The sequence below is a fragment of the Malurus melanocephalus genome, unplaced genomic scaffold, assembly GCF_030028575.1.
Source record: "Malurus melanocephalus ecotype Western Australia unplaced genomic scaffold, MMel_1.1 scaffold_0, whole genome shotgun sequence".
NCBI classification, from domain to species: Eukaryota; Metazoa; Chordata; class Aves; order Passeriformes; family Maluridae; genus Malurus; species Malurus melanocephalus.
Window position 1 is genome coordinate 10,332,713 of NW_026623232.1, and position 15,345 is coordinate 10,348,057.

Consider the following 15,345-nt stretch of genomic DNA (forward strand, 5'->3'; position numbering starts at 1 on the left):
AATTCCAGTTTTAAAAYGCAAAATTTAAATGGTTGATTATAAGGGTTATAGATGCTATAACTTAAAATGTTGTTTAATGATGGTCAATGGCAAAAGTGTCTCAACTGGAAGAGATAGGATAATCTTAAGTATCTGATACAGATGCATAGACAAAAAACATGRGCCTTTCTTAAAAAAAAAGCCTTTGAGGATTTCTCACACTGCTCAGTTGTGCATGTAACTGATTTTTTTTTTCTGAACTGCTTCCATTTATATGCTTTTCCATCTGATTGAGATCTGTTTACACACCGATAAGAAACTACCATGTGGTCTGAAATTTTTGCAGTTATCAAAGAGGTTATTCCATGGGAAACATCTACTTACAAATTCATCATTATTGATCTCACTGCCTGCAAGGTATTTAAAGTTAAGACTACYCAGGCATACCTGGTTCAGTTTTCTGCACTATCCTTATAAATTCTAGATTTTTTAGAATTAAATAAGAATTTATTTCATACCTAAATTCAGAATGGTTACATTTTTAACATATATACACTGTTAAGCTCAGTGCAAGGTACCATTTGTAGAATCTCTGGTAATCCACTGAAGAATCGTTTTTCTTCCTCTGTCTTTTATGAAACAGGTTAGGTGGAGATGACASCCAGTAGCTTAGGCAGTAAGAATGCTAAAAATGGATTGAGGAAGAAAAATAATGGAAAAGGGGTTTTAGAATATTTTCAAATAATTTCTTCTTTTTTGCTCAAGATGAGAGACATGATTTTTCTAGGCACAGTTTTAACTTAAATATAGTTGATTATTAGCAGTATCTCTGTTGTGTCACTGAGGATGAGATGTTTGCACCTTTATTCTGCCTGTAGTCCTGTGTCTGTCATTGCTTCAGTTGGAGCATATTATTACTTTTATCTCTTTATATTCTTTGTTTTACWAGTTACTGACTTCTAAATAAGGTTTCTCTTCCCCTCTGTTTCRAAAGAGATTTGGGCAGGGGGATAAATTTAGTTTAAAATTGTAAGATTTATTAATAGCATAGAATTAAAAACRTAATTCCTGCAGATAATGTTAAAAAAAAAAAACCAAACCTGAAAATGTGCTTCATGTACCACTAAAATAGCAGGTGAGTATTTCCCTTTGGGGTTGTTGCCATGAATCAGTCATTAGTGTTTAAGAATTAAACATSATACTGTAGTTGGCATTCTCCCTGGCCAACTGAATGTGTTCTGTCCTTAAAGTGGATTTAGTTTCCACTGTTCTTTTCCTGGTATCTTAGCTGGCAGCAAAGCAGGCAAGATGCCATGCCCCTGGGCTAGCAGTGAGCATGTTCCTGTGTATTAGATCAGACTTACTGTCTTAAAATAGTTGTTAAAATGTGAAACTTCTTGAAATGTGAAACTTGTATGTTCAGAATTGTCCAAGCATGTTGATTGATACCAGTGGCCATTAGAAGTCTGTGGTTGTGAAACTTGTGCCAGACAACTTGACAAAAGTYATGCCAAGTAAGACAGCTGCTGCTACACATGCCTGGTTTCTAATAGTACTGACTTTTCAACCCATATGTTTAGAGGTTTTTCCACAAGGCTTATTGATAGTACAGCTTGAACCCAGTGATGAGTGTGCTTGGGAATGCAGGTTCTCCTTGATACTGGGACAGGGGAAGTAGAAGAAGAAGAAAAACAAGTATTCTGAGAAGTTACCCACCATAGATCTATTTTAGCCTGATGGAACTTGAATACTTGGAGGGAGGGCAGTGAGAGATGGGGAGAGGCAACAATTCAGACTGATAGTAATGTTGGTTTTGTGCTCTTTAAAGGGGTTAAGTTCAAGCAAAAATATCAAGAAATGCATATTGTTATGTAATTCCGTAATTCTGTATTTATATCTTAATTTTTCATGTGAACACATATATCTGTCTATGCTTTATGCTATGAAGAGCAGATCTGTTCAAACCTGTCTTACATGTTTTGTTGTTGCTGCCATTTTACAGGAAGCTTTCAAAAGTCTCCCTATTTTTTTCTGTTAAATCTTGTCCTTACATATTTATTTCTGAAAACGAAAGTTACAAACAACTAATCTCTTTAAATTCAAACACTCAGGTAATTCTAATGCCTATGTTTTCAGAGTTCAAGTATGTCTTTGGAAAGGTGTTCTAATGTATTTATGAAGTCTGAATTTTTGGTGAGCAGGAAAACACTCTTTATGAATCTGTACTTTTAACTGTAGTGATTTTACTTTATTCCAGAAGTTATTTACTGTAAARGTTCTACTATAGAAATAGGTTTTTTTATGAGGGGTAATTAATTTTAGATATGCCCATCAAAAGTACATTTTTCACAGCTTGTAGTTGTGTAAAGACTTTAGATGCTCTAGTCTAACATCATGAGTTGAGCAGACCAAAAGTTCCATCCAGTTGTGCTACTATGGAACTTAACAGCTATATTGAATGTGATAAATAAAGTGTATAAACCATAAAAGTTTGCAGTCTTGTAAGGATCAAGCAATAGAGAAAATATAATTTCCTTTTTTAGATGTTTCAGCAGTTATTCATCATTATTATTGAATATGTTTACCTGATTTTTTAATCTAATTTACCCAGTGTAACCATCTGTCTGCTGGTGGGGAGGACTGTTGTTTTTATACAATTATCCACCATTACCAAGAATTACAAAATAGCCATTAGCTTACCAGAGAACAAGAATAAAATGATGCATTCCACTTATTTTCAGCATTATCTCAGTACAGTGTCTCTAAATTGTCCTTAGGGGCTGCCCCAGTGGTACCTTGAAACAAAAATCACTGTCCAAAGCCGCCTAGAAGCCCAGTGGACCTCTCTAGGGTATAGAAATGGAGGTTTACCTGGAGGCTTAGACATTTCCCTCAGGGCTGGTGCAGCGCTCCACAGGTTTGCGCAGTAACTGTTGGCCAGCTGCTGTGTTCTGCATATGGCTCACAGAAGAATRTAGGAGATGTCTGCTGGATGAGGGCCCCATATGAGCATCAGAGGTGGATGGATTTGAGATAATCCAGTGCTTCTAGCCTCTTCTGAATTGCCTTTGAAGCATTCATGTCTCACTGTAAGGCTTTATTTCCAAACCGTAGCAGTGACCAAATTTTGCTACTAGTAGCTTTGCCAAGTAGCATCACATTTCTGAAGTACATGCCCTCATATAGACATTACTTTCTATTTGGTGCAAGCAAGGCTTTCTCTTCAAGCCCTTAATGAATACTCTCACCCTTTTTTATGGTGATTCCTCCATTATTTGATGAAACAGTGCTACTGATAACAGATGTGAAGATGGATTGCAAAATTCTCTTAGAGTTACAAAAATTAAAATTTCTGTGTTGAGGAATTTAGATTTAGACTTAACAGAAACCTGAACTTCGTAGACAATGACAAAATTCAGTTTGCATTTGATGAGACCTCACCCCAGGTGCTTAACCATGGCATATTGGGGATTTGTATAGAGCTAGGAAACTGATAGTAAAAATGCTTAGAGAAGTAAGAGCTTGCTTGCAGAAGTAATATCACTAATCAACTGACATGCTGGACACTAGTTATGGTCACTGCAGGTACTTCAGGGTCAGCCAAAATGRTGCTTGTATGGTTTATCTAAAAAGGGAAATAATGAAGTGTGTTATTGCAAAAAATAGCTTATATGAAARCATAGTAGTGCTGAGTGTTAGGATAATTCCTTTGAGATACATTGTTCTGCAAGCTGAACTCAATTTAAATTTAACTTAAAGTTCATTGTCTACCAGTTGTTTTCATCAAAAATGTTAACTTGAAGGTTAACTGCCAATTTCTCTGTGATGTGACATATGATAAATTTAGCAATCGGAAATTCAGAGCAAAGGACAACCACTGGCATTCCAGATCATCCTTCTAAGTGCAGGGCTTTCAAGCTGACTGGGATTGTGATATATATGATTAATTTGTTTTTTCCATGTTTATAGCATTTTTTTCATAACTCTCAGCACGTCTTGAAATGCTGCTGCAGTCTACACTTCAGGAAAAAGTAATTAAACCTATGGAGGGAGTATTTTAAAAGGGAAATAAAGTGATCTGATAACTGTTTGAAGTGTGGTGTACTCTGCAAAAGGTATTTGTCTAGACAGAAGTGTTCCTTCTGTGACAGACTGGTCAGTGTTTTATAGGTATCTCTTTATGAGGAGTGCTACAGTTTAATGTCTGAAATTCATGGTCTTTCTTGTGCTTCCTTTCACTGACAACAAAATTAAAAGAACAGATTCATGGGGTGAACGCAGTAAGTTATGGAATCTAGTTTCACAGACTGAACTTTCATGATCTACAAAATCAATAATTTGTTTATATTGTAGTACATTTTCTCTTGCATTCCTAAAGATTAAAGAGATGAAGAGCAACCCAGTGTTTTTCATTTTTTTTCTTYATTTATTTGTCACAAGACACTTCATATGATGTGCTTTTCCCATATTTAACTCTACAAATGTGATATGGTCCTGGAGCCAAATAAAGCTCCTTGCAGTGAAACTATTAAGTATCTGTTATGAGATACAGTTTATGTTTAGTTCCCACTAGTCTATGATAGTAAGCCAAGGACACTTTTGTCAAATTTAGTTTATGAACCTCTCTGAAAGCTAGAGAATCTATGTCTATGATGGATTTGAAGCAGAAGATACCTTAAACAGTGAGCAATGTTTCAGTTAACAGCTACATCTCCCTTTTCAAACTGCATGTCTCTTGAATGCTGGTCTCATTCTTTCTGTGTTTAATATATTCACACTGCAGCACAARTGGTTATCTATGACAGCCTTAAGTATCTTCAGCTCCTCTCAGTTTTAATACTGTAATTAGTACCCCAGAGTTCCGGGCAAATTTTCTATCTGGCTGAAGTCAAATGGGAAGACTGGATTCTCCATTCCTTGCTTGGGTAAAGGATGTGTGAAGTAAGGGAAGGTAGAGCAGCATGCCTGTTTTTGCATTTGTGTTGTTTGCTGAGTGCCTCCAGGCTATCCTAACTTACCTCCAGCTGTCTGTTTACATTAACTCTTTTCAAGAAGTATTTCTCCATCTCTTGCTTTGCTGGTTTCACGATTCCTAGCTTTTACCACAGATCTAGCCTGAAAATTCCGAATCTAACAGTAAGATGTGTACACTACTGGGGTTTTCTTTGCATGTCTGTGCTGCCTTTCAGTACACATGGGTGACTTTATGGCTTTTGGAGCACACTTAATGGATTAACTGAGCTAAGCTCATTGCATGACAGCTGTGAGGCAAAGACTTTACATTTCCCATGCCGGTGGTGGTAGTCCCAGTGGGTCATTCTGACATCCCAGGATAACCTTAGCTGGAGTACTTACTGTTCTTTCATTCTTTATTCTTGGGTGTAAGCCATATTTTGGGTGCCAAGAGTCCCAGCACACAATCTTGGCGGAGGTTTTTTCCAAACCTTTGAATGCCAGTAGTAAAGTCATTTGTGTATGTCAGATTTCAAGAGTTTATCCTGTAAAGAGCAGAATAAGAATAAGATGGGAATTCTGTTTTGCGATACTATTCACACGGCTTTGCCCTTTACCCAAACACTCCTGTCAAGCTGTTGTGTGCAGGTGGAATGTGCAGTAAAGTGATAAAGCTTGTGTTAGGCAAACCCACTTTTCACCTAAACACTTTAGTGTAAGGAATTTGCTGTCAGACACCTGCTCACCCATACCATACTTTTGCATTATATGCATTTTTGCTTTGTAGGGCCCTCATTCACCCGTTATTTCTCTAGATATTTGTTTGGTACAGATCAGCCATTGCCTTTTCACCTCAGCAGTAGGTAAGATGTGAATTTTTACAGCCTCCATGCATGTGCACACACAGACAGTTTTGGCCCAGTATCATATAAAACTTCTAACCTTAACTAATTTTTAAGTGCTTGTCTGTAACTTCTAAGACAARAACAATTAGAAATAATTCAGAGTAGACATGATAACTCAGTATAGAAAGAAAAACGTTCAGTTTTAATTATTTAATGTTACAGTATATTTTATCTTTCTGTTATAAGGCATATTTTTAACTCAGAGTTGCATAAAGTAGCATTTTTTATTTTCAGCTAATACTTTCCCAGTGATATAAACAATTCTGTTGGAAGTACTCTAATAGCATATGGTAGATAAATCAGCAGCCATAAAATAAATTACTTTATATTTTACATATCAATTATAAGAATTGAAAGAAAGAGAAAGAGGGATTTTCCTAAGCAATGAGAGCAAAGATTTTTCATTTGGAAGTTTCATCTCTATTTTAAAAGAGGGCTAAAATGTTTAATGCAGTGAATACACATACATAAGTGTTTCCTGGAGATTAACWTATATGTAGGCTACATGTACACAGATGGAGGAATTTTAAAGGTTGATTAAATGTCCTCAGATTGCTGTAGGTCTCAGCTGTTTACCACACCAATCCCTGAAGTTTTTTACATTACCATGCTTTATATATMGTAGTGTATGTGCAGACTGAGGTCTATCAGAGTATGAAATAAATATATTATGAAACCAGAGAAGAAACTAGAAATCCTCAAAGGCCTTTCTATGTGTCTCTATCAAACAAATGGTTCATACATTTGTATGTGTTAAGTTAATGAGAAAACAGGTTTAATTCGGTATACACTTCAAAAGTGTTCTTGCTTTTTTTTTTCCTGTTTGGAAATTAAATTATTAATGTTTTCATCAGGGTGTTYGGGTGTTTTCAGCTTTGTGCGTTTCAAGTACTTTGTCCAGTTCTGAACCTCTCATTTCAAGGAAGACATTGAGGTGCTGTAGTGTATCCAGAGAAGGGCAGCAAGGCTGGATAGGGGTGGCTGAGGGAACTGGGATTGTTTAGTCTGGAAAAAAGGAGGCTCAGGGGCGACCTTATCACTCTCTACAACTGCCTGAAAGGAGGCTGTAGCCAGGTGATGGTCAGCCTCTTCTGCCAGGCAACCAGCAACAGAACAGGAAGATACAGGCTTCAGCTGTGCCAGGGGAGATTTAGGTTGAACATCAGAAAGAATTTTGACATGTAAAGAGTTATCAAGCWTAGGAGTGGCCTGCCCAGGAAGGTRGTGGAGTCACCATCTCTGGAAGTGTTCAAGAAACAGCTCAGTGTGGCTCTCGGTGCTGTTCTTTAGTTGGCAAGGTGGTGTTTGGTCAAAGGTTGGATTTGATCTTGGAGGTCTTTTCCAACCTAAATGATTCTGTGTTTTATCTGTGAAACCTGGGTGCTCAGAATATGAATAACCTTTGGACTGTATTATGTAAGAATCAGGTGACTGATGGCAAACTCATACACAGAAAATTTACCCATCATTTGGGCTCCTTTATCTGATGACATAGATACCTGACTCATCTTTTCACACTGCAGACAAGGTCTTGGACTTCAGACCAATGTGGACCAATAAAAATCATCCCCTCCTGATCTGACAGTAGGCCTCTCACAGTTGGCTTTCATTTTTTATGTTCTTGACATAAACTTGGTTGTTTTGCCCTGGATTTCTGTATTTGGGAGACTACTCCCTATTGTAAGAATGGATTYTTTTACATGTCAGATTTGCTGACAATAAACACAGGTTTTTCTCTGAAATACTGGATGARAGTACAGGCAAAAGAGTTCTAGCTGTAAAAAATTGATAGAAAGCTTGTAAGTTTTTGAGAAAAATGCTTTGTTAGCYGTACTGATCCTGGAAGTCATGTGTGCTTGTGTTTGTTGTGCAGTAAGAAAACTTAAGAAAAGTTCAGGCACAGCTTAATTTACCAGCATGCTCTATTAAAAAATTTTCTTATAGGAGTAAACATAAACTTCTAACTGCTGTGTGTTGGAAGTGGAATCTATCACAATAGTCTGACTTTATTGAACGATTAGAAACCACTACAATGTTTTCAAATCACTTAAGGAGAAAAAGAATATTTTGGTTTGGATCTGACTAACTTTGTCTCTTCCCTAAGTTGCTGACCAGCAAAGAAGAGAGAAACTGAAAAAGAAGATAGACAGGTATGAAGAGAAAATGTGTGAAGGTGCCTCCCGAGCCTGTTCAAGAGATCGTGCAATGATGCTGCCACCCTGTTGTGCAAAGGTGTGTGTTTTAGTTTGGTTTAGTAGATRCTATCATATACTTGCCTCCCATAGTAATAGTTGATCATTGCTATGCAGCAGTAAGGGCTGGCATCTTTCAAGAAGCAGAAAGTAGACRAGGGTCTTCCTGGCATGTGCCCAACACTGAATGCATGTCTCGACCTTCTGACAAAGATGTCAGGTGTCTCGACTGAAGAGTGCTTGCAGTAAATAGAACCTCTAATTACCCTTGAATTCTCTTGCTTTCACCTCAGCTGAATTCCCTGTCCTCTCTGTCATTCCACAGCTTCGTACCATTTTCTAAGGCTGAGCGCTTGTTACTTCTTACCATTCCGAGCAGAAGAATGAGGAATCTTCCATTTTTTTCTTAATGCAAAGTCCTATTTGATAATACATTTCATATCTAACAATATACTACCTTCTTCAGTTGCATCTCTTGAAAAGCAAAAATAGTGTTTAGACCAGAATATACCATTCTGTATGTATATATTTTATTTATATGCATAGGCTCACTTAGTTTGATTGGCATTTCATCAAGATATGTGATGTATTTYCAACTATATATAAATAAATACATAAATAGCTTGTAAATTACGTTCTTGTTCATTATTGCAGCTTAAAACAAAAATTATTTAATTCTGTTGACTTTAACAGTGTATGCTTCATACATTATTTAAATATCTGTAAAGCTGGAGGACATTTCCAAGTAGTACAGAAAACAYCTTCAGTTTCTGTGTGACTGATTTTTGCAGCAAGCAGCCTGAGTGTGACCTTATTGAAGTGCAGGGAAATAATGCTTTGAAATTCAATACATGGCTCTTAGTTATGGATGAAAGCATGGGCATGAATAAGAAAAGGGAGGAAATGTGGTGTTTAAAATCTAAATTTTAGTTTTTATTAATACCAGTCTTGATCTTCCATGTTATTTTTTGCAACCTTGGGGCAAGCAAKGTTGCCTAAATTGTTTCATCACAAAACAAAGTAACTTGTGTCTCTAATTACTGCATAAGCTCCTAGCTTTAAAATGAAAGGATGYGCTATAACAGACTGTGTCTCTTCTCCTTAATTTTTCAAAATAAGGTATTTTAAAATAACTGTCCCARTTCTTCCAATTATTTTCAAGTGCCCTTCCACCAACATTTTGAAAGTATAGTCTGTGTCTTGCCAACAGCAGCTGCAGCCTTTCTTATGTTTGCCAGCCAGCCTCGGTAAAATTCAACAAAGTAACTGAGGCTGAATTTCAAGTTGTCAAATGAAAAGCATATTTTAGAAAGTAACATTTAGAGTCTAACTAAATTAATGTTTGACCACATRGAAAAAAAAAWWTTTGGATATATTACTTCTTTTGCCTCTACATTGTGGGTTTTGGGGGGTTTTCACTTTACAAATGCCAAGAGTAGTCTTCACTGTTTCCCGCTTTGCTAATCAAATTGTTGCTTGCTGGACTTACAAAATATGTTTCACTTTAGTATAAAGAAGAGCACCAGTGAGTCAGTGAGAATTGAAAAGTCTGTGAGTGAGCCTTCTTTCAGAAGGATAGGCAGTGGAAGTAATTGTGTTGTCATATGTTCATGCTAAAAATAAAGCCCTATTTAAACTTTATGTCATTTGCCAGAGTGAATTATATTATYTTCCTATGCTTGTTCATACACCAAGGCCAGATTTCCTGTTTCAATGATTAGATGTCCTTTAATGCGTTGTGAGGATGAATTAAGCATGCTAATTGTTTTTCTGTAGCCATCATGATATATTGATAAGAGACAACAAACAAATTCCCAATGCCTGTTAAAGCAGATGATATATTCTTCCATCCAGTAATTGCATTATTGCTGTTGCCARTAGGAAAAAGATGAATATTTGTCCTCTACTAGTGGAGCTGTGCCAAAGGTTGTTTTGTTTAATTAGGATATTCCTGGGTTGGGGTGAGATACAACACAAATTTGAAGCACTCAACCTTGGAATATTCTTGGTTTCCAAGAAGTTGATAGCAAGAGTAGAATGTGATCCTGTGCTTAATAAACATCTTATGGAATAACAGAAGGATGTAAGAAAAAGAAACACACAGAATTCTCCTGGGTTTGCCACTGTTAGGTTTATATGTAAGAGCACAAAAGGCACCTAGTGTGACTCTCAGGGTATTCTGTGCAGGGCCAGGAGTTGGACTCGATGATCCTGATGGGTCCCTTCCAACTCAGCATATTCTGTGATTCTACATAAATTAGAAATTACTTTCATAAGACATAGTTTCTTGCCTAAATAACATGCAGCTCTTGTAAAATGTACATCAATTAAAAAATAGCATACATACATATGTACATAAAGCTATAATAACCCTTGTAATTATGGCAGAGTGAGTGGCTGACTAGTTTGTAGGCTAAATAAGTGCTAATTAGCTTTGATGGACCTGACTTCCTGATTTCAAATGGCTTTTCATTAGTATTCACTTTTTATGTGGTAAGTTCTGGTAAGTCTTTCATAATTTCATAATTTTCATTTTTCATATACCTTCATTTATTGTTRTCTAATGCTGCAGTAGAGCGTAGAAACTGTTTTCAATTGAGACTCTGCTTTGTTCATGGTAAAACCAACAAGAAGTAAGAGTAATTTTAAATATATTATATAGTACAATACATGTTTCTTAAAACCTGTGTGATTATTAGTGTGTTTTGTTATACACTTRGCTAACTATGAAACTGAACATTTGTAATGTGTATTGAACCTGACTGGCCTGCTCTTTATTTCGTGCAGGAATTTAAATGGACAGTCAATTCAGAACAGTGAATTCTTTATCTTATATGTARTTAAAAAATGTAAAATTACTATAATGTGAGGATCTTCTATGATATGAAACAAAGAGAGAAAGTTATTTCTTTAGTGGCTCCTTAGACWTCATTACTGACCTTTTGAAATAGTTAGTGATTTTCATTAAAAAAGAGCGTTTGGATCACAGACAAAAACATTGCATCCAGGCCAGTGAGTTAAGATGTGATAGATGTTTACAGTCCATCATGAATTTTTCTACTTCTAGCAGATCACATAAGTGAGAAAYGGTGGAGAAGGCTTATTCTCAAATGGCACAGTAGAGCAGTCTTTGGATCTGTGGGACTGCTAGAAACCAAATTACTTAAAGGACAGTAGTTTATCTCTTATGGTGAAGTAGAGGGATGCAAAGGCATTGGGACAGCTGTACTTCTGCTCTGCTCCTCTCTTTCCATGTGGTGTAATAATGATGGTTGGCACTGCGTGTGAAAGTTAGTCAAAATAGGATAATATATTACAGACACAGATGCTGAGAGGGCTGCTATCTTTGTGTTTGTRCGTCTTTGTGAATATGTAATTTTTWAGTAAGTATTTAGAAACTTAATTAGATAAGTGAAAAATACTGTGCATGCATACTGAAATCCTTAAATGTTTTAATTTTTATTTTTCTACACAAAGTTGATTTGGCTCTTGAAGCATTCATCTGAGTTATTCAGCAGGTCAAATTGGATGAAACTCAGTATGACTTAACTCTGAAGCAAGAAAACTTAAATTGAGCTGACCATGAGTAAGATCCCTTATCTGAACAACWGTCGATATTTCATATCTCATGCTCAAGTAATCCTATTAATAGACATTTCTGACTGCTAATGAATTTTTAAAAAGAAATTAATCCAGGCCAAAAGCCAGTTGTAGGAAGGCTTCTTCAYAGGAGTTTCAATTTTCTCTTGTAATTGTTTCAAGTATGCCATTGCCTTGACATTTCAAAATCCCTTTCAGCCTGTATTTTAAGATTTTTTTTTCTGAAGAATGAAAATTAATGGCCATCTGCTTGTGCATATGAAATATAGATTGGGAAACACCATTAACTGTTTCTAGTCTTTCTTGTTAATGTTGTTTGCAACACACACGTGGCTATGTGAAATGCCTACTGAAATGCTTTATATTTAAAGGTTTATTATACTCTTACAATACCAGCATTCTGAACATGTATTATTCTTGAATTAGTTCTGTCATAATGGGAGATGTCAGTGACTAAACAAAGCAGAACCTTCTGAACATCAAGGAAGTTGTTTTCATTAGGAATGTTCAGATTTCCTTTCAGGCTTCATAGTGACAATCACCTCTTTTGCTGTTTTTTTTAATTAATGCACATTCAGTAATAGCCCTTATTAATAACATCACAACATTTCATGCAAGTAGCAACCTATGACATTATAGAATTGAYACACACACACACACACACACACACACATGCACAAAATGAAAGAGTGTAACCAGAACATAGTTTTGAAAAATAGACAGTGACGCCAGTATGCAAACTGAGTGTATTCATAGAGGGACTAATTTGTTGACATACTTGTATGAATTTTCTCTATAAAGGCAGCTTGTCACTTCCTGTAGACCTTTGCTCTGTCCAGGCAGCAGAGAGCAGGTGCTCAGCTGACTTAGAGCAGTATTTCAGTGGCTTATAAATGGAGCTGTCTCAAGTTAAAAGAATCATTTATTGCAAAATTTTAGCTTCTGTATCCTATCATAAAGCATCTCTTTGATCTCATTTTATGATGGTAGATGAACTATTCTATTGGAAGACCTTTTCATACAGGAACAAGTTAATTAAAGATTGAATTAATCTTACTGTAACTTCAGTGACCCTACTGAGAGCTGTCTTGGACCTTTTACTTGAAAAAGGATTTAACAACCTTTCTTTTCAAAGTTTGGTTTTCATAGGGCAGCTGATGCTACAGTGCCTTTTGAGCTGGGAAACTAAACTTCTTGTAGAAAGTAAAAGTAACTTACAGACAAACCTGGATTCTTTCTCTGTTAATACTTTTGCCCATCAGATGAAAGCAGTATACTTTGATATGTTTTTAGTGAATTTTCTCCTCCACAGAGTCCCTGAAAATTCAGAGGTGCTCTCTGTACAAGCTTGCTGCAAAGTATTATTCTGTTTACTTTAGTTTTCTGACTAGTAAAATTGAAGCATACATGCTTCATGAAACTTTATAAAGGGGTTGCTGAAATGTATCGAGTAAATTTGTATCTTTCAAAACAGATTATACTTGGTTGAATCAACAGAATAGGAACATATATTGATAAGCAAGATATGAGTCAAGATTTTTTATTACATTACATTAGTTATAGTTCTTGATAGGTCTAATATTTAAAACTTAGATACTACCATGGAATTTTTTAAAATTTTATCTGAAGAACAGAACTAAATGTTTTTTAGTAAGTGTGCTGTTGTGTATTTGTCGGTATGTTTTTGTCCTTTTTTTTGTTTCCTACCTAAACATCTGACACTTTTATAGTTAACAGACTGGAGAARAAAATGAACATACTTGCTTAGAGTTTACTTGCAAAACAGGTGTTCAGATAATTTTCTTAAAGTTCAGAGACAAGCTGCAGACAAACAGCATTCTCTGACACTCCTTAAAATGTTTTTGAAGTGACCAATATTCCTTGTTCCTGATACTTTTTCTTAGTGTATTTGGAGGCTGAACTTTCTCCCTGGTTGAGTAGTGAAATTTTACACCAGGATAAGGCCTTTGAAAGACATTCTTTTCTCAGTGCTTGAATGAGTACATCTCACAACTGACACARATACTGCTTAGGGTTGCAGTTCTCTCTAGTCACTGGAGAGCTACTTGGTTTGTTCTACTTATTAAATACTTGAGAAGGAGAAGAAAAGAACTGCCCTAAGCTTCCTCATGTATAAGGACTGCTTGAATTTAGGATATTGCCACGTCAACCTAGTGCCTTTGTCTTGTTTTAAGATCCAACTCAACTGCTTCTAAGGAATAGAAGTYCTGTCATGTCACTTTTATGAGGTGTAGAGAAATAATTGGCTAATGTAACTTCATATCTTAATAATTTGCATAATTCAGGGAACCAGTCATATGCTCACAAATGCTTCTACAATCTGATTCATATTGCAGCTCAATGAACTGATTTAGTCATACTTAGTAAATGCTTTACTGAGAGTAAAGCGTTTACAAGAATTAAGCTTCTTATTATATATGCTGAAGGGTATGGAATTAGCTTTTCAAGACAACTATATAGGTGGATTCTGAAACTTTCCAGTCTTATCTGTTTTCTATAGTGCTGAGCTACCACTGCAGCTGCTTTATATGCAGACAATCACACTGGTAAGCCTCATTATAYGGCTTGCTAACACAGGCTTTTGTCTGGCATTGTGACTGCATATTATCAGTTCAGCATTTAATTATGCTGTAGCAGTAAAATAAAGTTGACTCACATGAGACACCATCAAGAAGAGCTAGGTAAAAAAATACACCTCTTTGCATTAGGCACCAGCAACCCTGGATATTTTGGGGTACTGGAATAGTGTAGATAGGTCTGATATGAGAGAAAATTGTTGTGATGGAAATACATGTTATGACAGCAGTGTGATCTGTTCCTTAATTTTCATTATAAAATACCTGCATTTTTAATATTCCTCTAAATGGCATTTACTACATGCTACAAGATGTATATTCATCATAATTGAGCTTTAATTTAAAATACTGTGTTTGAAAGGAAAGAAAATTAAATAGTATATATTCTAAGCAATAACAGTAGCAGTGTTATGACAACATGCAGCATTTATACAGTAAGAGTATATTGCTTAGAATTTTTTAAAACACCTTTTTTAGATGTTTTGAATAGTAGAATAGAAAATCTGTGTATATTTACAAGCTATATTACCACTTACATAGGTTAATATACTGTACTGGATATTATGGTTTACTAGTAATATATTACTATCTTGTACTATTAGTAGCTTACAATGTCATGAATTTTCAGTAAATGTATGAAGATTTGCATTTTCGGTCATTTGGGGTTTTGGGGTTTTTTTTTCCATACTTCTTCCAGTAGCAGACTTCAGAAGTGTCAGGACAGGTATTGATTATCTTTCAGAAACCCCACATGCCGTTTATTTGACAGTGGTTTTTGTGACTTTTGTTGGCATTCAGTCCATTGTTACTTCCTGGTGGGGAAAATCATACATCCAGCCATCAATCCACATTTAATCAGCTGATTATTTTCCAAAAGTGGGGTATTTTTGAGGATTTTTTTCCAGGTTTATGTTGTGCTCAGGCAGTGAAGCACCATTTGAAATCTACTGGATCTGTGTTTCAGTGTTCATCTCTCAAAGTAGTTTTCACATAGATTAATGGTGAAGACTACTTGGTGAATCTGAATCTTCTCAACTGGCAGTTAATGGTTGTATGCCATTAATAAATGCATGTCACAGTATTTGTATTAAGTCATACCTTACTAGAGCCACTCTTTCT

At 35.8% G+C, this 15,345-nt stretch overlaps 1 protein-coding gene across 2 annotated transcripts in view; it reads left to right on the plus strand.

Annotated features, from left to right (window-relative positions):
• The window catches only part of SPATA7 (spermatogenesis associated 7), a 39,594-nt gene that overhangs the window by 14,118 nt on the left and 10,131 nt on the right, over positions 1–15,345 (plus strand). For both annotated transcript variants that reach the window (XM_057383538.1, XM_057383619.1), the window contains one exon: positions 7,942–8,069. In XM_057383538.1, the coding sequence (XP_057239521.1) occupies positions 7,942–8,069 (128 nt within the window). The remainder of the gene's footprint in view (positions 1–7,941; positions 8,070–15,345) is intronic.